This window comes from Nannospalax galili, unplaced genomic scaffold (genome assembly GCF_000622305.1).
Source record: "Nannospalax galili isolate Female #2095 unplaced genomic scaffold, S.galili_v1.0 scaffold999, whole genome shotgun sequence".
Classification (NCBI taxonomy): domain Eukaryota; kingdom Metazoa; phylum Chordata; class Mammalia; order Rodentia; family Spalacidae; genus Nannospalax; species Nannospalax galili.
Window position 1 is genome coordinate 1,022,106 of NW_008344824.1, and position 26,122 is coordinate 1,048,227.

Genomic DNA, 26,122 nt, shown 5'->3' on the forward strand with positions numbered 1-26,122 from the left:
TTATCTTCCTAGACTTGTTTAATCCTCAAAATAATTCTTCAAAATACACTTCTTTTGCCCTGTTTTCATAAAAGGAGATATTGAAGTTGAACAGCAAATGGCAGTGCCAGGGTTCAAATCCAGCTTTCTCCTACTTCACAACCCCAGGCTTTTCTTGACTGCCTCTATGTGGCTCACTTTGAACAACAAAGACTTGGGAAACCATATCTGTTTAAAAATGTTAAATCCTTTGTAGTTGTTAAAAGTGAAACTGCAGTAGGTGGTGTTGTCTCTAGACATTTGGATCTCATTGTTCATGTTTTTCTCCTCTTGTCTGACTTCCCATGGTCTCCCAGGTGTGTCCAATCTTTTGACATTGTGACAGGACATTGTCATCAAAAAGGCCACACTTGAGAACTGTGCAATCCAGTTACAAAAAAAAAATCACAAAAGTCTTGTGGTATTTTAAGTTTATGATTTTGTGTTGGGCTATACAGCAATCCTTGGCCATGTGTGACTCAGGGGCCATGGGTTGGACATGTCTTCACCCTCTCTCTCAACTGAAAACTCCATTAAAAAAGTAGCCGGAGAAAGTAAGGGCACTGAGAAGACACCACTTCAGCACCGCTATATCCATAGACTGATCTACAAGGAGCCCAGCTGCCCACTTGTTTGGGGATGCTGATTTAAAGGTCATGTAAAAGACAGAACAATCACAGTTGGCCAAGAACTCAGTACTTAGCAGACAGCAGCTATTTGATACATGTTTTGTAAATTGAACGTAATGTCCTTGCTGCTGAGGAAAAATTTCCTGTAATTGGCAATAGTGATAGTTCTATGCTCTTATACAATGAAACAGGCAAAATGTGAGATTCTATCTCTGTCATTTCAAGACTTATGGTATGATCATTATTAGTGTTTTTTTTTTAAAGTACTTCTAGAGTGGTTATAAAATAAATGGCTGCACATAATAAGGCCTGCTTTAACATTGTTAATTCAACTTTGCCCGAAAAGAATGCAATGCTAAAAGCTGACATTGAAATATGACATCTAAATGGCATTTGCCATGCCAGAGTAAATATTAAATCACATTATCTGACAATCCGCAGGGAATGGCCTTGCAATGTCAAGACCGTGGAATATGATGTGAAGTCAAATTCATAGCAATTTGACTTAGATGTTCAAAATAAAATGAATCTCTCTCATTGAGAGTACACAGAGATGAGATGAGATGATAGCAAAATGATTACACAATGATGACAGAATGTTTCTACGACGATGATGGAGGTTAGATTGAAATGGGTTTTGCCATGTATTTCAGTGCATGACCACATTTATATATTCCTTCAGCAGACCATTTTCAACTGTAGTATCTACACAGTACACACAAATGCTGCAATACAGAAAAATCTCAGGGGTCATCATCCTGGGTCAACTAAGAGAAGGTAACAAATGCATAAGCAAGCTGCATGTGACACTTTTCTAGAAGTACAAAAATGACCTCATACTAGTGGTGTTTTGTACAGATGTCAGGGACATTATTGGAAAAGGTTAGCCACAAGAAAAAAACAGTATGTTTCAAAGGTTGATAAATATTTAGTGTGCTAGAGCCAAAGGGAATCACGGGCAATTGATAGGAGATGCAGTAGAAGGGCGGACAGACATATGATGTGAAAGATTCATTACAGCAGACTGCACATGAGGAACACATGGATTAAGAACTATCTTCTGGGTCTCCCCGAGAGCAGATGGAAGTCAAAGTAGAATTAGGTTATGCTAAAGCTGTGTGATGTCTCTACAAGCCACTTCCTGAATAAGGTTGGGGTATGACATTTTAGAGGCAACAGTACATACTAGGACCTCCAGTTTGATTCAGTTATCCTGATGAAGTGAAGATTGGGGGAGCCTCAATCAAGGTCACATCCTGCTCATTACTCTACATGTTTCTATACAGCTTACTCAAAGACCCAAGTTTGATCCATCAGTGCCAGGTCCAGACCCTAACTATAGCTGGTACTTGGATGCAACCACCCTTCATCAAGGCTGAGTCACATTCCAGTGTTCTTTCTTTTCTTTTTTTTTAATATGTGACAGTGGACACTGAACCTAGTGTCTTACATATGCTAGGCAAGTACTGTACCGTTGAGCTATGTCCTCTGCCTTCTTTGTACTTTTTGTTTTGAGACAGTTTTATTAAGTTCACTAGACTGATCCTGAAAGCACTCTGTAGCCAAAGCAGGCCTTAAACTTGTGAACCTCCTATCTCAACCTTCCAAATAGCTAAGAATGAGTCCTGTGTCATCAGATCTGGCTCATGTCCCAATCTTTCAGCACACACAAAATTCCCAGGGCCATGTAATGGCCACCTTTCTTGTAAGGGCAGCTTGCTAAGGATGTTACATACTGGCAGCTGTTGTATGGTCCCTGATTCAGTAGTCATAGCTGTCACAGACTAATACAGTCTGATAGCAAATGAGAGCGTAGGAAGCCCATCATTTGACTCAGGCCCAAACAGATTAGCATCCCCCCATTGCATGTGTCTGAAGCCCAGTTCTCCCAGGATCCTTTTTTCTGTTACCAAAGTATTGAGCATGCACAGGTCAGGTAAGGACCCCAACTTCTCCCCAACACCTTTCCCTTAACTAACTGTCTCCTCCTGCCTGACTTCCCATGGAGGCATCCCAACTCCCTTGGCAATATCTAGATCCTGAAATGTCTGCTGTGTGCTCTGTCACCAAACACCTAACAGGTAAGAGCTGTAAGATGAATCTATGCCTTTGTACTGTTCAAAGACAGGGAGCACCACCCATTCTGGCTCCTGAAGACTGTCTGTACTGTCCAGGGAGGAAAAGCACACCAAAGTGCAGTGAAGGCGGATCACTGGCAACTAGTTCCTCACTAAGGAGCCTTGTGGAGGCCCAGAGAAACCAGAGCATCTCCAGTCTCTTCCCCCACAGCTACTGGGATGGCATATGGCAGAGCAGTGGACCCCACAGCTACTGGGATGGTGTATGGCAGAACAGTATGCTGCCCACATGGTCTCCGTTTTTTGTGTAGTTTAACAGTTTAAGATTCCAAATGTTCCTCCCACACCACATCCCAAGGGAGCCCCAATTTCCTGTGGGAACACAGCCATATGTGCCCTGCTATGGAGCCAAAGTAATTTTAATTCTGATTCTTTTCAAATGGAAATGAAGGTAACTGGGCTAAGGAACTGGGAGTTATTTAAAACATCTAACAGGGGGACTCCAGCTCTGCTATGCTGCTGGCCTCCATGGTGCCACTGTGGTTTCCTATCCATTGGATACTTGCCTCCATGTGCTTGGAAATGGAGGCACTTGAGATAAGCAATGGGTCCTTGGAAGATAAAATGCACTCAGAGGCAAGAAGTGGTGCCAAACCACTTGTAAGTAGTCTTGTAAGGATCCTGAGGCACGCTGAGCCTTTCTGCCTTCCCCCAGAGACCCTGATTCATCGCTGAGCCACACTGCACAAAACTAAGCCAAGAAAGGATGGAGACGAATGGTTCTTTGGGAACAGGATCCTGCCAGCTGCACGGGAGGCTGCCTGACTCCTTTGCTGTAAGTGAAACCGAGCAGAGCTTGCAGTCATTGTTCACCCCACATCTAGAGTGGGGTGAGGAACAAAGGGGCAGAGAGCTCAGATAGGAAAGGGCCAAAGGCATCCTCAGAAAGGTCATTTCTCATTCCCCACATCTTTCCTCCATCTCCATCTGCTCTGATCTCTTCATTCTATAACCCACCCCTTGGGGAGAAGGCGGTCCTGCCTGTTGCTGTTCTTATACCTGCTCTATTGCTTTTCTTTTTTGATTCTTTTAGTAAGTTGGACTGTCTTAAACCTCTTCAGAGAGGCCAGAATGTTTACTAAATAGACATAAATTTAAATTTAAAATCCTTCTTGTGCTAGGAATCTTGAGTAAAAGAGAAAAAAATGACTGATGGTAACAGGAAAGAGATATGCTCAAAAAACCAGAATGAACTTAAGTAGCCAGCAAGCCATCACACAAGAAATAGAAGGTGACATCTGAGGGGTCTAAGAAGAAACAGATAAGAAGCTCACATTTTTTGTTGTTGTTTGATTTTTGGGACAGGATCTCCCTGTAGTCTCAGCTGGCCTGGAACTCACTATCTCTACCAGGCTGGCCTCCATCTCACAGATATCTCCCTGCTTCTGCCTCCTGAGTGCTGGGATTAAAGACAAGAACCATCGTGTCTCAGTGGATGCTCACATTTTAAAAAGAAGATTGAGATATTCCGTATGAAATACACAAGAATTCAATTAAAAATTATGTGTATGTATATGTATCTGTGTCCAGGTGTCCATGGAGGCCAGAGGCATCAGATCCTCCTAGAGCTGGATTTACAGGTGCTTGTAAGCTTAATGTGGGTGCTGGGAACTGAACTCAGGTTCTCTTGCAAGAGCAATACTCATTTTTAAACATTAAGCCATCTCTTCAGCCTCTAAGCTTATGTTTTATAATGCAAGAAATACAGATGTGGAAAAAGCTTAATTCTTATATGAGAAATAAAATCCAAAGAGTTTCATATACCATATACCAAAGAGCTTCTTTGCATTAATGAATGAACTATAGAACCACAAAGAGGGGGCAATGCTGAAAAGCTGTTCTCTTCTGATGAGCAGGAAGCAGTGATGTCCCATACAAAATTCAGCTGTCAAATTCATACCTAGTCCCACACAAACAGAAATAACCTGTCACTGAAATCATACTGAGAGCTGAAATCAGAATCTATTTCTGTGAAGAAAGCAAACATGGATGGAGCTAGAGAGATGAAGTGCCCAAAGGAAAGGTTGAGCTGTCCTCTGAGGAAAGCAGCCGTTCTGAGAACTCTGCATATATCTGTTTTGGACCATTCTTATGCTTGGATGAGCTTTCCAGAACCGTCGTAAAGTGCAGAACATTCCAACTGTCCATCAGAAGTTAGCTCAGCATGCAGTTCTGGCTTTCCAGCTATATCTGGCTCTTAGTTGGGCAGAACCAAAACCTGACTGAACACTAGAGACCTGAAAAAGCAGTTGTTTATTTCACATCAAATGGAAAATGTTTTTACTTGGAGTTAACTTAGGATTCATTCTCAGTGGAGGTTGGGGATGGAATGGGCAAGGCTAAGAGAGCAGAAAAGGGTATGGAAGGCACCGTACCATACAAACAACTATAAGATAATGATGTGTCAGAATTATGGTTTTGAATCTTTATGAAATAACCTCCTTTCTTTAAATAAATATAGCTCTCAAACTCTTGCCACCATCATTTTACAAGGGTAAAGCACATAATTTAGAAGTTATTAGAAAGTACGTGGAATATACTAAACAGCTATATTTTCCTTTAGCTTCAGAGCAATATCGCCTACTCTTATGATCCTGTGTTTCTAAGAGTTTCTGCTCTCCTCTTATGTACTTTATCCTTCATTTAACATACATATCTCTCCAGGAATGCATCTCAAATGACAAAAGGGTATGATTATCAGAAGTCCATATTTCATTTTGTTTCAGTCTCCTTTCTTTTCAATCAGAGTTTACCTAGAGGTCTCAAAAATCTCACTTATAGGGCAGAGTCAAAGTTGATTTCATGAGTACCTTACCTTTGATGCTCGGAAGGAGAAGGCTGTGGACTTGGTGTCCGATTTTCCCCTGTCTTGCAGAAGAAGGCCTTGGTCCTCTGTCAAGGCCAGGTAGTGGCCCGTGGTGAGATGTCGGAGTCGGAAAGCCTGGCCCCACCTGATGTTGCTGCCACTCCAGCTGGCCAAGGCAGATGAGAAATCATATTTATACAGAAATAAATCCTCTTCAGCATTCACCCTGTGCTTTCTTATACCCATCAGCAGACTTACACCCTCTGGAGTTTATCATTAAGGGAGAACAAACCAACTTCCTGTCAGTCTACAACTCAGCACAGTGCTTTCCTCTGACCGCTCTTAAAGGCAAGGGCCATGATCATGAGGGCAGGACCATGGTTTACTATGACTGAAAGTCTTGAGTTTCCATTTTCTTTTCATTCTGTCAATGTATCTTGATGCGAATTACCTCAAAATGTTGGGAAAACTGCTCTACAAGGAAAACACATTTCTGGGAAAGCACAGTCTTTCCATTGTATTATCTGAATTCAAATATTTTACCACCATAAAGGGTCCTATCTTCAAGAGAAATAGTAAAACAAAAATCAAACCTACAACCTATACATGCTACGGTTGCTAGGAGCAGATATAATCAAGGCAGTAAGGAAGCAGGTATCCTGCTATGTTCAAAGGAGACACATTTTAGAGGAGAAAGTAAAGAAGGATTAGAGAATTGAGATAAGGAAGATCCCAGGTTGAATGTCAATCTTTTCATGATCCTTTGCTAAGAGATTGTCATATAACAGAAGTTATAGTAAATATTAGGTGAGAAATTACCCATGGAATCACCAGTAACTCAAAATTTATCTTTTAAGTTAGGATGAGATACATGTGTAAAATTGTAAAATCGTTTTCCACTTTTCCAATCCTTAGGAACACCAGAGACTCTAAACCACAGTGATAAAAGACCTAAGTTCCTTACATGTGGGTCTCTGATATAACAAACAACTATAGCTAGAACTGTATGTACACATCTACTCTGACTTTTTTGAAAGGTCCATTAAGCAAGAAGTACCCAGACAGTTAACAAGTTGGTGCTCCTTAACACCAGTATTTCTTTCACATTTTTGCCATATACTTTTCCAGTTATACAAAGGTAATAGTCTCTAAATCAGCAGTTTCAAACAGCTTCTAAATAAACTATTTCAATGAGGTTGAAGAGAGAAGTACAGGAGATGTTCCAGTATTTTCTTCTCTTCTCCAGTAGACCCTCTTTGAGGCCCATGTCCTTCACAAGACAGACTGTTCCTTTGGACTCGTGTTCAGGGGAACACACTGACTTGAGTGCTAGGGAGAAGGATGGAGAATCAGTGGCGATGCTTATTCCCTTCTCTTTCACTACTAGCTGCTTAGCTCTTGCCTAACTTATCCATCATCCCAGCAAATGAAGGGACCTGCTCTCATCCAGATGGCCTTCAGTATTTGGAGTTTAAGGGACATGTCACTCAAGCTTCAGCAAGCTGTTACTCAAGCTCATAGTTGGAAAGTCAGCCTTTGTTCCTTCCACCTACTTATATTACTGTTTCAAAGTTCTAGCAAATGTTTTCTTCAAACCTATGTGAAGTTTGAATATCTCTTACTAAACGTCATCATGACTACCTGTCTGTGCTTGTCATTTAAAGCTAACTTTATACTAGAGTCAAGACATAAACTGAGAGGGGTTCCAGAGAATTTGCTTAAGAAAATAGAAGAACTCCAACAGCGTTCAGTGATAATGTCAGAGCTTACCTTTACCTACTCAGGCACTGCAAGAGCAGGAGACCATCTAAGTTCAGAAGTTAAAAGAGGGGCCCTAGAAATCTGGAGGGAGAGAGAGAGAGAGAGAGAGAGAGAGAGAGAGAGAGAGTCTGGGTCTGTGTGTCTGCGTGTGTCTATGTCTGTGTTGTCCTTTCTTGTAATCAAAGCCATAAGAATTTCAGAATTTAGCTTTTGATCATGGACTTTTGAAAGTTTGCCCCATGATGTGAAGCAAATGAAACATATAAGAGAATAGACTGTTTTGGAACATCAACCACCCTTGAAAATGGCACCACTTGGACTATGCATTACCTTATCTGAAGGGGCTCCACTCTCCACAGAGACCTGGCTCTTATCCCAGCTCCTCCAGCCTCATAGAACACCCTCCTGTGAGCAGAGTAGTAGATCAGCACCACACCAGCTGTTTGTCCACAGTCTTCCAAATCTACAGAACCCAACAAGACTCAAAAGTAGGACTGGGTGGTTTCTTGTCTCATTTTTTGGATGAATAAAACCTATATAAGGTGAGGGAACTGCATGCTATATGCAAACTATGGACACTCATGGATCATAAGGGGTACAATGGAAAGAAGGGACAAATGTCTCCATTTCTACATCAGGAGCAAAATAGCTCAGTCACACCCCATGTCACCAACAAGAATGCTCCAAGTCTTTCCATTTAAGATATATAGATATATAATTTATATTATATTAAATTGATTTCTATTTTAGAACACATATGCAATGCAGTGTGGACTCCTTGTCTTTGTTCTAGGAAGCTTGGGAAAAAAACTGTGTCCCCAGCTGCTGTATTTTCATGCTTCTGTTACTGTACTGTTTCTTTCTTGACTGCTTAAGGATACCTTCTAATATGCTGATAAGTATTTTTTATTTTTGGAATAATTTTAGATTCACAAAACAATTGCTAAGACAGCCCGTAGTCTAGCGTCGCTCAGATTTCCTTAATGCTACCATCTTGCATCATCAAGTTACATCTGCCCAAAGTGAAAAACCAATGTTAGTATATTATTACCAATCACACTCAAGACTTTATTCATATTTCATACAAAAATTTCCTTTGTTTTCATGTTCCAGGGCCTGATCTAAGATAGTATATAAGTTGCTAGGTTTCTCCTCTTTACTCTGACCTCTTAGAGTTTCCAAGTTTTCCCTTGTTCTCCTATGATAGTTTTGAGGCATATTTATTAGTTATTTCATGAACTGTCATCCATTAGTGTCTAAAGATTAGCAAAGTCTCACTCTTTTAATCTGTGCATTGGGAATCAACCTAATAGATAACCAGTTATGGGAATTAAATTACCACATTTTAAATTAATTTAGTGTGTGTGGTGTGTTGTGTGGTGCATGCATGCATGTGCCCATGTGTGTAGTGATAGAGGAGGTCATTGGTTGTATTTTTCTATCATTCTCTGCCTTCTTTCTTTGAGACAGGGTCTCTCACTGAAGCTGAAGTGCACAGTTTCAGGTGACTGGCCACTGAGTTCTTAGGATCCATCTGTCTACCTCTCAGTGCCGGGGTTACAGGTGTATGTTGCAATGCCCAGCTTTTTATGTGGATACCAGAGATTCAAACTCAGACTCTCATGTGTACAGAGTAAGTGCTGTAACCCTGAGCCATTTCCTCAGCTACCATACTTTAAGAGCATGTATTGAAAACAGCAGTTTCCAGATTAGCTAGTGTACTCAATCTAGCCACCTTTTAAAAAGTCTTGAGACTTTTAACCAGGACTGATCATCTAATTGCATTTGAGTTTCCTTTTTTTTTTAGAGACAGTGTCTCCCTGTAGCCTCGACTGACCTGAAACTCACTATGTAGACCGACCTGGCCTTGATCTCACAGAGATCTGCTAACCTCTGCCTCCTGAGTACTTAGTGCTGGGATTAAAGATGTGAGCCACAACACCTGGCATTTAAGTATATTTGAATTAACCACCTTCACATCCAACTTAAACCACAGATTGTTTTTCTATATCATAAGTTTTTCTATATCTTCAGAAGATTTTTAGAATATTCAATAGAGATGAAAAAGTAATAGATTTTTTTCCCAATATGGTGAAATGGCTTGAATTAGTTCAAAAGATGCATTTAAAATGAGAGATACCTGAATTTGGATCTGTTAGTACTATAACCTTGGGAAGGATCTGTTAATTCTCTATTCTTCAGTTTTCCCATCTGTAAAATGGGTCTAATAAGGGTTGTTAGATTTGGGGATATAAAGATTCAGTGTGGTTTTAAATAGTATGTTTAAAAAGGATGCTCAGGGGTATACAAAGCACTATGAAATACAAGTTTATCCCAACTTTGTTTAAACATAGATATTTATAAACATGCATAGAGTAAAATATATTAAGGGCACAAGAATACAATGAAATAGAATGTTAACCATAGTTACTTTTTGAAGACAGGATGATAGAAGACATTTATAAATCTTGTTTTAAATGCACATGCTATCAGGAAATATTTAATCACTCAGGAAAGCAATCCTATACTATTTTAGAGCTCCACTTCCCTAGCTGTTTGTCTACAAGGCCTAGAATGCAAATACTAGTGTATTGACTTTACCGCTCACAAAATCCTACTGAGATGTTTACCTGGGCTTCTCTACCCTCAGCAAAGGCTGAACAAGTACTTCAAGTAGAGACGAAGTGAACCACCTTGTGTCAAAAGTAAGCCGGAGCTGGCAAGAGAGGACTATCTATGTCCAATTTCTGAAGGATTCTTAAAGGTCTGTTTTTCCTACCTGAGACATTCTGGCAGCTTGATCTGTTTAATCTCATAAGGTTACCAGGGTTGAAACAACTTGTTCCTGTTCTCTAAAGTGATTGCAGGAAGAAGAGTAGCGTGGGTGGAAAGCTGAGGTGCTTTTGAAAGCTTGGCTGACAGCTTTGCCTTAGCTCCGATAGGTTAAGTGAATTATCCCAGGGTATTTGACAAGCCAGAGGCAGAGCTAAGAATCAGAGTTCAGAGTGTGAGATGGTTGATCTTGAGTTTCCATTCTCAGTCAGTCTTTCTATCAAGCCCGGCTACTCTCAGGGTTCAGGGGAAAGAACTGTGATTTCCTCTGGAGAGTCAGTACTGTAGTGTGCCTTAGTGGCCCCTGGAGTTTCTTATCTGGCTCTCTATTGCCTTTCTCCTTTCCCTGCAACAGATTTCCATGTTTCTGACAATCCTGGCTAGTTCTGAGGATTTTATTTTGACAACAAAAAGTAATGAAGCAGCTTACCACTTAAACTAGATATAAAGTGATACCAAGGCGTTCATTCAGTCTTTCTGCTTTTGCTGATTGCCAAGAGTCACAACAACTCAGGCTCCAAAGTACGCACTAGTTGCTTACTTGCCCAGTCTCAGCCTCTCCTGCTACTTTGCAAAGGAAAGGGATATGTGTCTTCTCATCTTTATTGGTAAGTTTCTTTCCCCCAAACATCTATCAAAGCCTTGGAGCAGCTGGCACAGCCAGGCCCCTCTGGCTCAGATTTCAGTGACGGCCTGCATCCCCTCCTCAGTGAGTTTATTTGGGGAACATCTCACTCTCTATCTCACTCTTTTCAAATACTTTTCCTGCTTTTCCCTTTAGATAGGATCTTATTGGATCACTTAACAGGAATGCCTATCAAATGACAAGCATCTTCATCTAGCGTGGTTTCAGACTAGGCTGTTTCTAATGTTCCTGTCATTTTTAATGACAGAGATGGAGGCATGCGTGTACTTAAGCACTTAATGATTTACTACCCTCAAGTGTAGCATAGGATAGAAAAGAAAGAACTCATGAAGTTCTATAATGCTCCATCTTGCATACAGATAACTGTAAAGTTCTGTCACTAAATTCTAATTCTTTAGCTACCTAAAAACTTTCCCTTTAATGTAGCAGAGTAAGATATAAAAACAGCAGCAAACAAGTCATTTCATAGCCTCACTGTTTAACAACAACAACAAAAAAGCAAAAAAAAATGAAACAAAACAAAAAATCCTGCAACTGGATAGGCTGACATGACAATATTTAGGGCCATGATACTTAATTCTAAGGAAAATCAGGTCAACTGAATTTCCCATTTAGAGATCACTGTCAGCTACTGACCAGGGCCAAAGAGGCAGAGAGTAAATCACGATACTTATATAGATCTGTGTTTAATGTGTGGGTATTCAGAGGACATAGGAAGAGAGAGAACTGTAAGGGATTTAAATAGCCAGTGGAAAATTCTAGATACACAGTAATGCATTCAGTCACACTGCTTCTGGGTCCTTCAGTACATCAAATAAGCAATGGGAACTGATGGAAGGCCAGCAGCTCTGGTTTTCTAGGCTCCCACCTGAAATCAGTCAGTGTGCCATCAACGGCAGACACCCAACTGGGATGATCTTCAGATTGTGAAGATTTGTCTCCAATGTCATGAATAAAGTAAAATTAATATAATTGAAAAGGATCTTACAGGAATGACACAAAAAAGTGCTGTCACAAATTCAGTTGAGTTTGGATCAAGGATTGATTTCTTTTTAACATAAAAGACTTCTACAGTGATAGGACTGAACATTTTAGGCATCTTCCTTTGATGATAAGCAGAAATCAAAGAACAATTTAGTATAAGTTTAAGATTTGGGTTAATATTTTCCCTTTCATAGTTTTGAATCTTACAAAATTTTTTTGATTTTTTTAAATTTTATGTGTTGAGTGTTATGCCTGCGTGTACGTAAGTGCATCTTTGCCTTGCAGTAGTACTTGCAGAGGCCGGAAGAGGACACTGGATCCTCTGGAACTGGAGCTATGGATGGTTGTTAGCCACCATGTAGGTGCTGGGATTTGAACCTGGGTCTTTCCCAAGAGCAGTCAGTGCTCTTAACCACTGAGCCATCTCTCCAGCCCCATAATTTTGAATCTTTAATAAGCATTCATCAAGCAATCAACTAGTTCACTAAAGGGAAATCAACTAGTTCACTAAAGGGAAATCAGCTAGTTCACTAAAGAGAAATCATCTCAGTAAGTACCTCTAACTACTGCCCTTGGCACCTGCTAAATCCATCTCCTGTTGGATCCTGACATATGCTGGTTGGTAACAAGAAAAAATAAACCAACCAACTCCAAGTTAACTACTTAGCACACAAAGTGGAGGGAATAGAGACCTTTCAGGAGCCCAGCAGTAACTTACATAAACACAGAGCCTTGCTAGAATAACTGATTTCCCTCACTAACATGAATGCTTTGATTTACAGTTCATGCTAGTGTAGGCTTCTTAGACTCAGGAGCAATCAGAAACAATGGAGGACTTGGGATACATTATAGAATTGTTTGCTTAGTAAATATGTACACATGCAACATTTTTTCTGTGAGCAAATACTACTGTCTTGCCATTCCTATTTTACAAACGAGTTGGTGACTAGATGTAGGTCCAGCTGAGCAGCACCTACACTGTTTGCCTGTAGTTAACTAAAAATGCAAACTGTTTAGTATGAATCACTTGAGACTGGAGACAGCACAGAGAAGAATGAGGCTGTTGGCTTACCTATGCTGAGAATCATTCTGGTCTGTAGATGGTATCGTCAAACACTCATCATGACCATGGAAAAGACGTACCACATGCCCACCAAGTAGGAATCCTATAAAAGGATAGAAAGTTTAAAGAGAACCCTGGTAAGAGGGTAAATTCATGCAGGTCTGAGCCAGTTCCAGAAAATAGCAGAAGAAGTGCTTTTGGGAAATTACATATTTGATGAGTTCAGGCCTCAGGCAAGAAAGACAAGAAAGTCAAAACACTGACAGTTAAGTAGCGCTTCAGAGATGAGCTAGGCCAACATCAAATGTAAGGTGAAACTAGTGTGTCAACTGTTATTAAAAAAAGGAAAACTGTTAGAAAGAAAAGGATTTTCCAGTTGCTTAGAATGTTAATAATTCAATACTAAATTACCAATACTAAATTCCTACAATCTCACTTTGTGACAGAGTCCAAATCAAATTATGGTCACGGGGAAGAAGGTATTGGAAAGGGGTGGTAATCTGTTCAATCTGTTTTGGCCTTGGGGAGATGGCTCAGCAGTTAAGAGCACTCTCTGTTCTTACAGAGGATCTGGGTTTGATTCCCAGAACCCACATGATTGGCCAACAATCATCCGTAACTCCAGTTCCAAGGGATCTAATGCCCTCTTCTGACCTCTGCGGGCGTAACACAGGTGCAGTTACACAAATGTAGGTAATGCACGCATACGTATAAAATTAAAAAAAGTTTTTTTTAAAAAAGAGTTGTTTTAGGAGATAGTAGCAATCTGTTCTTAAGAGCTATTTTAGAAGTAGTTTTCAAATGCAGTTAATCATATATCAAGTCTGGATGGTACTTCTACAGCACAGACTGGGAGCCAGAATTACTCCGAGCATCCCTGGGTGGACATGTGCAGTAACTGCTATGAACAAGCACTTAGCTTTCAGAACAAAGGAATCTCAATAGTCATGGAGTTCAGACACTGAAAGGAAACAATGAACTTCAAGGACATGATGACCCATTAGTCTTCAGGTGAATTATGAGCATTAACTCAAAGAGCATAGTCGCAGGAGAGAGGCCTGGCTTGAGCTTGTTTTGCACAGAGAAATTGGATTTGTTGTTCCTCTGAATTAAAAAATCTTTAGGCTACTCTGCTCTCAGGAGACTTTTAGACTTAATATGTTCAATGTCTGTATTAGGAGTTTTTCTTTTCAAATCACATAATTAGAGATCACTTGGGGAACTGTCTCAAACTATTTTGGGTGCTGGATTAAAACAGTAACAAAGAAAAATAACACCAGGGGGGAAAATGGTGTTGCCAGTAATGGACGATCTTCCTGAACCCATCTCCTTTTTAACCTGGGCAAGGAAAGGTTATCTTAAATGTGTCTCAAATGTTCAAAAGTATTTTTCCAACATTCTGCTAATGAATCATACTAATATGCCTGGGTGTATTTTTTTGTATTTAAGCAATTAATAACATACTTTAGGAGATTCCTAGTAGCCAACTATTTTAAATCTTATTTATTATTTTTATGTATATGAGTGTATTGCTTGAATGTAGGTAGGTGCATCCATGTCATGCAATGTCCAAGGAGGTCAGAAGAGGACACTGGATCCTCTGGAACTGGAGCTATGGATGGTTGTTAGCCACCATGTAGGTGCTGGGATTTGAACCTGGGTCTTTCCCAAGAGCAGTCAGTGCTCTTAACCACTGAGCCATCTCTCCAGCCCCATAATTTTGAATCTTTAATAAGCATTCATCAAGCAATCAACTAGTTCACTAAAGGGAAATCAACTAGTTCACTAAAGGGAAATCAGCTAGTTCACTAAAGAGAAATCATCTCAGTAAGTACCTCTAACTACTGCCCTTGGCACCTGCTAAATCCATCTCCTGTTGGATCCTGACATATGCTGGTTGGTAACAAGAAAAAATAAACCAACCAACTCCAAGTTAACTACTTAGCACACAAAGTGGAGGGAATAGAGACCTTTCAGGAGCCCAGCAGTAACTTACATAAACACAGAGCCTTGCTAGAATAACTGATTTCCCTCACTAACATGAATGCTTTGATTTACAGTTCATGCTAGTGTAGGCTTCTTAGACTCAGGAGCAATCAGAAACAATGGAGGACTTGGGATACATTATAGAATTGTTTGCTTAGTAAATATGTACACATGCAACATTTTTTCTGTGAGCAAATACTACTGTCTTGCCATTCCTATTTTACAAACGAGTTGGTGACTAGATGTAGGTCCAGCTGAGCAGCACCTACACTGTTTGCCTGTAGTTAACTAAAAATGCAAACTGTTTAGTATGAATCACTTGAGACTGGAGACAGCACAGAGAAGAATGAGGCTGTTGGCTTACCTATGCTGAGAATCATTCTGGTCTGTAGATGGTATCGTCAAACACTCATCATGACCATGGAAAAGACGTACCACATGCCCACCAAGTAGGAATCCTATAAAAGGATAGAAAGTTTAAAGAGAACCCTGGTAAGAGGGTAAATTCATGCAGGTCTGAGCCAGTTCCAGAAAATAGCAGAAGAAGTGCTTTTGGGAAATTACATATTTGATGAGTTCAGGCCTCAGGCAAGAAAGACAAGAAAGTCAAAACACTGACAGTTAAGTAGCGCTTCAGAGATGAGCTAGGCCAACATCAAATGTAAGGTGAAACTAGTGTGTCAACTGTTATTAAAAAAAGGAAAACTGTTAGAAAGAAAAGGATTTTCCAGTTGCTTAGAATGTTAATAATTCAATACTAAATTACCAATACTAAATTCCTACAATCTCACTTTGTGACAGAGTCCAAATCAAATTATGGTCACGGGGAAGAAGGTATTGGAAAGGGGTGGTAATCTGTTCAATCTGTTTTGGCCTTGGGGAGATGGCTCAGCAGTTAAGAGCACTCTCTGTTCTTACAGAGGATCTGGGTTTGATTCCCAGAACCCACATGATTGGCCAACAATCATCCGTAACTCCAGTTCCAAGGGATCTAATGCCCTCTTCTGACCTCTGCGGGCGTAACACAGGTGCAGTTACACAAATGTAGGTAATGCACGCATACGTATAAAATTAAAAAAAGTTTTTTTTAAAAAAGAGTTGTTTTAGGAGATAGTAGCAATCTGTTCTTAAGAGCTATTTTAGAAGTAGTTTTCAAATGCAGTTAATCATATATCAAGTCTGGATGGTACTTCTACAGCACAGACTGGGAGCCAGAATTACTCCGAGCATCCCTGGGTGGACATGTGCAGTAACTGCTATGAACAAGCACTTAGCTTTCAGAACAAAGGAATCTCAATAGTCATGGAGTTCAGACACTGAAAGGAAACAATGAACTTCAAGGACATGATGACCCATTAGTCTTCAGGTGAATTATGAGCATTAACTCAAAGAGCATAGTCGCAGGAGAGAGGCCTGGCTTGAGCTTGTTTTGCACAGAGAAATTGGATTTGTTGTTCCTCTGAATTAAAAAATCTTTAGGCTACTCTGCTCTCAGGAGACTTTTAGACTTAATATGTTCAATGTCTGTATTAGGAGTTTTTCTTTTCAAATCACATAATTAGAGATCACTTGGGGAACTGTCTCAAACTATTTTGGGTGCTGGATTAAAACAGTAACAAAGAAAAATAACACCAGGGGGGAAAATGGTGTTGCCAGTAATGGACGATCTTCCTGAACCCATCTCCTTTTTAACCTGGGCAAGGAAAGGTTATCTTAAATGTGTCTCAAATGTTCAAAAGTATTTTTCCAACATTCTGCTAATGAATCATACTAATATGCCTGGGTGTATTTTTTTGTATTTAAGCAATTAATAACATACTTTAGGAGATTCCTAGTAGCCATTTTACATAGAAAATTCAAAATCTCAGTCATCAAACTCTTGGTTAAACTCTTTATCCTCCTTTGTGGTGAGGCCATGCGCCATTAGGAGTCCACCAGTAACATTTTATAGGTTTTTTTTCAATCAGTATCCTACTCATGTGAGAAATGCTGGCACATTAAAACTTTCCTAAGTTGAAATCAATGGGGGTCATAGTTAAGAAGAAAGCATCATAAGGAGGACCCATCCTGAGGACAGGGTAGGTTTCTCACTAGTGGATGCTGAGAGGGCATTTTCCACCTGGTCAGACGACTGAAGTGATGAGCTGTTCAGACTACATTCCTGCAAGGGCACTCAGCACTTCTAAGAGCACCATTTGACATTATTTTCAACATTCCTTAATTAAGCTCTGCCAACCCTCTGTTGGGAATGAGATCATTTTATTTCTAACATGAAGATGAAAATTTTAATATGAAGATGGAGGAAAACTTTCCAGGGAAAGATTTTGGCCAGAGCTTCTCGATTCTTGATAGAAGGGAAAGACTGAGATAGACTAAACTGTGTTAATTTTGGCTTTGCGTGTATATATGTGTATGGTACCTCTGATGGAACCCAGGGCTTTTACATGCTTGACAAATCTTCTACCACTGACTGATCTACATCCTCAGCATATTCTAATTTTTTAAAGGCTTCTGATATGTGACCAAAAGATTTAAGAATTTATCACTTCCCAACTATTTACCTTGACTGTAATGCTTTCTGAAACTGAGGCATCACCTTGACAACTCTCTTTTTCACCTCTGTTTTCAAACATCATAGCACAGAAGGGCATGCCAAGTTTGAAACTACTATACTCAGAAAATTAGGGTTAAAGCCCTGTGATATGACTATTTTAAAAAATTCTGATCTCTCTGTAAAGTACAAGAATTGAATGAAATCACCCTTGGGTCATTGGCATTTCATTATTCTGCTTGGCTGTGGTATTACCTGTGACTGAGGCAAGGCCAGTGTGTTTATTACATAACTTGTAACGTGCATTGACTTTGACTTTGCTTGGCTCCAAGAAATAGGAGAACAAAGTTGGATGACCTTATTCCAAAGAAAAAAATATAATACTGAGAAGGCTTCACTTATTATTTCAAGTGTTTATTCATAAAGATAAGTAAAAAACAAAGAGCAAATATACTTTTTATTGTAAAGGAAGCTCTTCCTAGTATGGAGGGAGGCAGGAGAAGAAACAGAAATCATATTACCCTCCTGGCAAATTATCTCTTCTAAGATGGAAGTTGCTAAGGTACATTTACTACTAATAATAAAAACTTAGAGAGAGAAGGTGTTTATTCAAGTCTTGAATCCTTATCATCACAAACGAATAATGGGCACCAAAGCACTAAAAAATAATGTCAAGGATGCTCATGGAAAGTCAGGATGGAAAAATAATCCATACCACCATCAGAGAAATAAATGAAGGAGAGTTAAAATTATGCTACCTGTGTACCTAGACATTCAGGTAGGATCAGGGAAAGAGCAGAAAATGTCAATCTACACAGCACAGAGGGACTGGCACACTTAGGGCTGACTGCATTTTAAAGGCGCACCTTCTTCAATGCTACTTCCCGAACACGTAGGATGTACATTCCAGAGTGTTTGCATAAAGGAGGCATCCACTTGTATGTTACCATTAGATATTGAGAGATGCTGCAGAGGAAACAGAAGTGAAATAGTCTTTAAATCACCAGTCCAGTCCTGACAGAGAAGCTCACCTACAATTTCAAGGATTAAACAGCCTCATTGTCCTATGACTCTTTCTATATGTAGGTGGTTTCTCCACCCAATAAAGAAGCAGTTTCCAAGTGGGTCACTTTATTCTGGGAAGAAGAAATATTCAGCTACAATGGTGGCAGACAGGTGTTGACCTCACTACCTCAGCTGGATCCCCGAATCTATGCAGCTAAAATGCCTATTCTCTGTAGGATAAGAAAACCCACAGATGGAAAAAAAATATTACTCCAACATTTGGAAAATACAAAGAGAAACCTGCTGGCAGAATTGGCCCTCCGAGGAACTGTTTAGAAGTTTAACACGTATCTTTGACATTTCTCTATCTTCCGCAATCCCCACCCTGAGCAGAGGTCTCCTGGTCCCCACCTCCTGCTGAAAAAACTTCACCTGCATCTGTCAGCCTCTGTGATGCACTGCCAGCCTTTTAGTTGTTTTCCTTCTCCAACAAAAGCTTTTTTTTTCTTTTTTTTTGTATTTTTTCTGGGTTGTTCTCCACTGGGCAAGAGCCAAACAGTATGATAAATGCACCATAATGTTAATGCCTTTTAGTAGAGTTTGCTGGACACAATACAATAATCCAAAAGGAATACAGTTCAATTCCAGGCACCATAGTTACCTCATTGGTGAGAGATATCTCATCTTGCCTAACCTGCTGTTCAGTTTCTGTGGTCACCTATTTCTAAAGGGAGACTTCTGAGAATAAAAAATGCCCATGTCAGGGGGTACTTACAAGGTATCTTTCAGAGGACACACTGACGAGGATAAGGTCATCGCCAATCCGTACTTTCTCTCCCTCAGATCTCTGTTTGGAAGCAGGATGTATGGTCCACCAACAGGCTTCTCCTACATGAAGGCTTCTTGAGTTAGTCGCTGTGTCCTGGAAGGCAGTGTTCCTAATTCTGCCCCATAGTCCTTTCTGATGAACACACACACACACACACACACACACACACACAGGTACGCATGCACGCATGCACACACATCCACTCATACTCTAAACTGACTTCAATTTCTATTTACCCATAACCATCTCAGCTTGCTAATGCATATTCATTAAAAATACTGATTTATTATTTATTATTATTTTATGTGTATGAGTGTATTGCCTGCACTCATGTCATGCAATGCCTGAAGAGGTCAGAAGAGGGTATTGGGTCTCCTGGAACTGGAGTTACCAATGGTTATTAGCCACCATGTGGATGCTGGGAATCAAACCCGGGTCCTCTGCAAGAAAGCCAGTGCTCTCAACTGCTGAGCAAAGTCTCCAGCCTTAATGTATACTCTTGACTACATCTTTCATTTCATTTTCCCTAAAGACAGAGAGGCACAATTTTGGAAAGACTTTTGGAAGCCAGAAAGGATAAAAGTCTGAGTAGTTTTAAAGTATATAGGATAGGTCATCCTTGGCTTAATGAGTTTGAGGCCAGCCTGTTATATGAGACTGTCTCAATCCCTGTCCTTACAAAAAGGTATAGAGAGTAATTGATTTCATTGACTACTGAATCTTTAAACACCTTTATTCTTGCTCTTTACCTTTCATGACATGTGCTCAAACATTAGTAATGGGAATTTTTTTCTTAAGGCCCAAACCTATAAGGACAAAAACTACCTGAAACAACAGGCAAAAAAATTATAGGAAGAAAAACAGTTTTTGAAAAAAGGATGCTTTTATTCAAGAGAAACCTAAAACACAAAAATTTGAGTAAGATGACAGAGAAGCCACTAATTTAACATGCCCATTCTGCTGTTAATAGATCCTCAGAAAAAAATCTCTAGAGTTGAAGATAAAGACCGAGTGTAAACAGGAAGACTGGCTAAATGACTTGAAGGACATTTAAATCCCAGATCCTTATCCTATCCTACACAGGTAGATGACCTCCAAGCTACAGCAGGAATGTAATCAGTGGATTGCAAACCAAGGGTGATCTTCAAAATATCAGACACTGTCAAATAAGAAAGTTGAGTTCTTCTGAAGACAGATACAGTTTCCATGTAATTAGAAACACTCCAACTCCTCTCCCTCTGTTTCTCTTACTTCTCCCTAGAATGCCAGACTCAAAGTTGAATGTCTCACTGCTTCTCAGATTTGAGGATTACTCCTTTAGGGAAGCCAATCTATCAAGGTAAAAGATACTGTGGTTTGAGATTCTTCACTTACATGCCCAGATCTCTGACAGATGATCTGAAAATGAGGCTGTACATTTCAAGATAAAACCAGTCTCCCAACAGCTTTCATGACCTTGCACTTAACATGAGCAAAGACAAAGGAGCACATGGAATTTGAGGAAAGTCTCTAACATGAATGTCAAGAATAAAACCATAAAGGGGGGGAGGGGGTAGGAAGCCAAGAAAATAAAGAGCAAGGGGATCAAAAATTTTACATACTGTTATGAATAAGAACCTTAGAGAGGAAAGAAAAAGTTAGACTAGGGAAACAGCTATGAAAATAACTGTGAAGAATTCTCTAAGGGAAAAAGAAAATTACTCTTTGACTCTGAAGAAAGGAGAAACAAGATAGTTATAAAGTTGAAAAAATATTCCCAAAAGGAACATGGAAAAATAGAGACAATCTACAGAGTCCCACAAAAACAAGAAGAGAGTGAATTAACAAAGAAATAACATTACTAAAACTTTTCTAACGTTGAAAGATAAAACATTTTCAAATAGGAAAGACACAAAATCCCAGGCATAGCTAAGGCTCCAGACTCACCCTACAATGCATCCTCCTGAGACTGCAGAACGGAAAGGATTCCTATCAAGACAGGCTTTGGAATTTCAAATATTAGATTAAATAAAAAGATCTTATAGTATTCAGAAAATAAAAAAGCAAGTCACACCCAAAGCATTAGTAATCAGATAGTACATGCCTCAACAACCAGACCACAAGGTAAAAAGAAAACTGTAAGAAGCCAAGAAAAAGTTTTCAAAATACAGAATTAAACTATGAATTACCTATGAAGCTACAATGAACCAACCTTCAGATAATCTCCCATATATGTTCTTTCTGGTAAAAGCTAGTGGGGAGTGTGCTTCACCAAAATGAAAGAGTAAACTAAAACATGGGTGGTGGGGGAGGGGAGCAACTAGTAAGCACAGAATCTGGGAAAGAGGCAAAGCAAACTCCTGGATGCTGGTAGACATTTACAGGAAGACGAACTTGAAAGAAGAGATCATATAAATGGATCCAATCCAGAGGCATTTTTAGATTTATGGGAAAGTTGGGAAGTGAATCCATGATTTGGTCATAGAAAACTAAACAAATAAAGCAACCCCAAAAATTATGAAATAAACTTGACCATAGTATTATCATGTGGATTATTTGCAGATACCTATAGTTATGTCAATGTAAGTAGTGATTTGGTTTTACACAAAAATAAATAAAAATGTAGGGAAAGAAGTCAATGAAAAGTGGTGTGTAAGAGCTAAAGCTTTATTAGGACATTGATAGATAAAATCTACTCTGGAAAGAACAAAAGGGCAGCATATATATGTATATATGTATGAATATATGTATACACACATATATAAATATAAATAAAAGAGCAAACAATACTAGAAGAGTTGAATCTAGGTACCTAGGTGCCTGAGGCAGGAACCTGGGGCAGGAAGCAGTAGGACAGGAGACCAATGTCTTTAATAAACTTCAAAATACTGTTTACCTACTTAAGTTATGCATAGGTATTACTTTTGACTGAAATATATGACAAAAGAATCTGACTTTTACATTTGAAGCAGAAAATAATCTGCCTATCCTTTTTTTGTTTTGTTTTGTTTGTTTTGGACAAGGTCTCCCTAGTTCCAGCCCACCTGGAAGTCACTATGTGGACCAGGCTGGCCTCCATCTCACAGAGAACTGCCTGCCTCTGCCTCTTGATAACTGGTATTAAAGGCATGCATGTCACCACGCCTGGCATGATCTCCCTATCCTTTATAAACTCTGTGGGCATGACAGGGTGTCCAACATGAGAGTGTCATAAACAGACACACACAAGAAGTGAGAGAATTGCTTTCCTGCCATATCTCCAGTTCTCTGGAGCCTGGGGCCAGAGCCGCTCCCTGCATCAATAAAACAATACCACCACTTGCAATGTGTGTATGATGTTTTGTATATTCCTTTTCTCATAAGTCTAAAATTTAAAATTTATGTCTAAGTCCTAAAAACAAACAAAATCTTAAAAGGAATTCAGAAACAACTGAACAACCAAAATCAAGAGTGATCACCCAGTTGTTCAGTCTAAGAATTTATTACCTAGTATGTTGGGGAAAATTAAGACTTGAAGAAACTCCCTCTAACATTTGTCCTCACATATTCCCCTAGCCATTCAACTCAACTAATGAGCAGCCTGCTTATTTACAACTCTGAAGAGGTTTTTGGGTTAAGGGACATGCACAGTGCGGCCAGGTAAGGAACCAGAATTCTATCCGTACAGACTCCATGTGACCCTCCTTCCCGAGAGAACTTATCCCAGAATCTTGTGAGAGAGGTCAGTGCGTTCTTCTTCACAAATACCAAGCCAGTCTGACTCAAGAAGAGCGTGAGCAGAGTTGGGGGCAGCATGAAAGAAACAACACATTATTTCAGTCCCTAAATTCTCCTGAAGATACAACCAGTCAACACTTTCTACTCCACACATAGCCTTGATCATCCAGTTTGAACTAGGGCCAGGTCATATGTTTTCTGGTCTCCTGTCAACAGAATTCCCAGCAACTCTGATTTCAAACACCCAGAAGAAAATCTGCTGAAAAGAGCAATCTTATCTGCTGTCATTTTCCTTCATTTTTATTGCAGATTCTAATAGTAGAGTGGCTGACACAGAGGCAAACTGACATTCTTAGTGTGACTCTTCACTCAATTTGTAACTTTTAGCAAAGGGTGATAACACTTGAAAGGAAATTATACTTCAAGGAAAACACTTCAACTGAAAACAAATATTCTCCAATAGAATTTACATATAATCTTCTTTTAGGGAAAAGCACCCATAAGAGGCCCAGGCTCTTGCTGTGTACAAAGGGGAGGAGAGAGAGAAAATGGGGAAAGGATGACCTTTGGGCACTCCTAGGACATCGCTATATGGGACATAGAAAAAGCGGGTACATGTGGTTTGGACTTTATATTCTTTCTGTATCACCTACCAAATCAGATCATTTGAATCCTTAACTGATAAACTGACCCCATTTTAGAATAATGGCATAGACTTCTGTTTTCCATTGTTCACCCAATATTGGCATCCCTTCCCATTTTGGGGAAAATGTCATGCTGTTAAAGACTATATTCCAAATAGCCTTTCCTGAAGTTCCCTTCAGTCTAAGCTATTTTTCTTCCCTGATGTCTCTTTCTACAGCTTGGCTAATTTCTATGCTCTAGTTTTAGTGCATATTCTACCCAGTGTCCTTCTAATGACTCTTACTCAGTTTTAATAAATCTGAATCAGTTTCTGTTGCTTGCAACCCAAACTCCTAATTGACAATAAACAATGGAGCACAAATTCCATACACAGTGCCCTTGACAGATAGATTGTCCACAAGTGTTTCCAGTCATAGGGAGCATGCTCCATCCCCTGGCCAGCTGCTCCTCTGCTGGTGAAGTGCAGATACTACGAAGTGCTTTCCTACAATGAGGTGAAACAGGTCTCTTTTCAAAGTCCACTCCTCTGTTGGTCTTCAGAATAAACCCCCAGGGAACTGATGCCTTCTTTGATATCCAACTTTCTGAATATATGTATATAGTTATTCTAGTATTTTGTCCTTCACTTCTGGATTGGGGCTACGAGCTTTCTTAGTACTCACCTTGACAGGGCCTTGCTATATAGCTCAGGTTGGCCTTAAGTCTACTAGGTAGCTTAGGCTGAACTTGAACTAGTGATCCTCCTTCCTTAGCCTCCGAAGTACTAGGATAACAGGCATACACCACCAAATACCTTTTACTCCATTCACACACATAAACAAAAAGAATGCCAGTGTTATCCAGTGTATATAATACTTTGTAGAACACAAGTGACATTGGATCATGTAGTGTGAAATTTAAGAAAAAATACCACTGTTTGAACTAATTCTATCAGGAAAAGTTTTAAGTGTGGAATTAGTATGGAGTTTTTTATATTTACTATCATTTTCTCAGTTATTTGACAATATGGTTTTCTTTTTGTTGTATTTATGGCAACAAACTGGTTCTTGATTTAGACAATATATTTTGTCTACAGTATTTTAATTACGCTCCTGAGTAAATTTATAGAAAAACATACAGCAGATGATAATTAAAGGAAATGCATTGGAATATCAAAGATGAGGCTGGAGGGTATCACTCGCTGACATTTAGGAAACTGCTTTGGGAACAGCTTGTTTGTAGAACACAAAAGGTCTGCTTCTGTAATCTGGACATTATACTCCACTGCTAAAGCTCTTTTGAGGTCATCTTAATTTTTGTCTTAGCAGTCACTTTGTACCGTTAGCTCTCAAGAATGATTTGTCAATTTTCTGTACTAAACCCTTAAAAATGGTTTTTGAGACTCAAGTTTTAAGGACCACTATTTCCTTACTCTTAGTTTCTACATTTTTGTGTTTCATACATTCTTTCTTTGGTTCAGCCTCCAAAATTTTATCAGTACTACTTCTTGAGCTGGTTGGTTTGGAATTCCAAATAGGTAACATATTCGGAGCCCTTCTCAAATATCCTCAGCACCAAGACTCCACTGGACTGAAGTCCTGGGAATGACGGCTTACCTGTGGCATGCTCCCGCAGACCTACATCAAAGGCAAGTTTATCTGTCTGGGATCTTGATGTGGTCAAGCATGTTAGATACTGTGAAACAAGAGCAGATGCCAGTGAAGTTGTATCCTTCCACCAGGTGACGGCACCCTACCACCAGTTAACTTCCCATTCATTTTACAAAAAAAATGGGCTCATTCTTCTCACACACTGGAAGGTTAGCTGATGTGATGCTTTGGGAAAATATTTTTGTTATTCATTTAAAACTTCAACAAAGTTCTTATCTAATGGTCAAGTACTTTTTGGACTCTATATGGAAATAAATTGGAAATATTAAATATGCTTTAGTTCAAAGACATTCTGAGAAATGTTTAAATTGGGAAAAATATAAACAAAACATAAATGACCAACAGTACAAGGAAGGGTAGATAAACTCTGGAACTTCTATTATATGGAATAGTATGTTGTTAAGAATACTGATTAAAATATGCAATAGCATGTAACTTTATTATATATTGAGTTAAAAAGTCATGAAAATAGTACAACTATATAGCTAACATGTGTACAAAGCTTAAAGGTGTAACAAACAATGAAAAGGAAGTGTACTGAAATGATAACAGAAATTGTGCTTGGACAGTAAAGCGAGGGAGAATGCTAGAAAAATCACAGATGACTCCCCTACTTCCATTTATTTATCTTTTTAACACTTCCTTTAAGTTTTCAAAAATCTCAAAACAATATTGATCCTTTTTGTATATTACAGAAACATATATGCAAGTGAAACTTTTAAAATGATTTTTAAAGCAGCTTAGTAAGGGAAATAAACCTGGGGCTTCTTCCCTGGCTTCTTTGCTTATGGCACATGGTACTGGCTGGATGTAGAGTGGGTGGCAGGCAAGCACTGGGATGCACTTCTTGTTTTCTACAAGCAGGTGAAAAATCCTTGCATTAT

General features: G+C 39.4%; 1 protein-coding gene across 1 annotated transcript in view; it reads right to left on the reverse strand.

The window, feature by feature from the left end:
- Window positions 1-26,122, reverse strand: part of Ryr3 (ryanodine receptor 3) — a 595,983-nt gene that overhangs the window by 312,647 nt on the left and 257,214 nt on the right. Inside the window, exons 5-10 of the mRNA XM_017800130.2 lie at window positions 25,185-25,263; window positions 19,195-19,307; window positions 18,281-18,380; window positions 15,228-15,321; window positions 7,683-7,757; window positions 5,601-5,757 (exon numbers count right to left, since the gene is read on the reverse strand). Coding sequence (XP_017655619.1) covers window positions 5,601-5,757; window positions 7,683-7,757; window positions 15,228-15,321; window positions 18,281-18,380; window positions 19,195-19,307; window positions 25,185-25,263 — 618 coding nt within the window. The remainder of the gene's footprint in view (window positions 1-5,600; window positions 5,758-7,682; window positions 7,758-15,227; window positions 15,322-18,280; window positions 18,381-19,194; window positions 19,308-25,184; window positions 25,264-26,122) is intronic.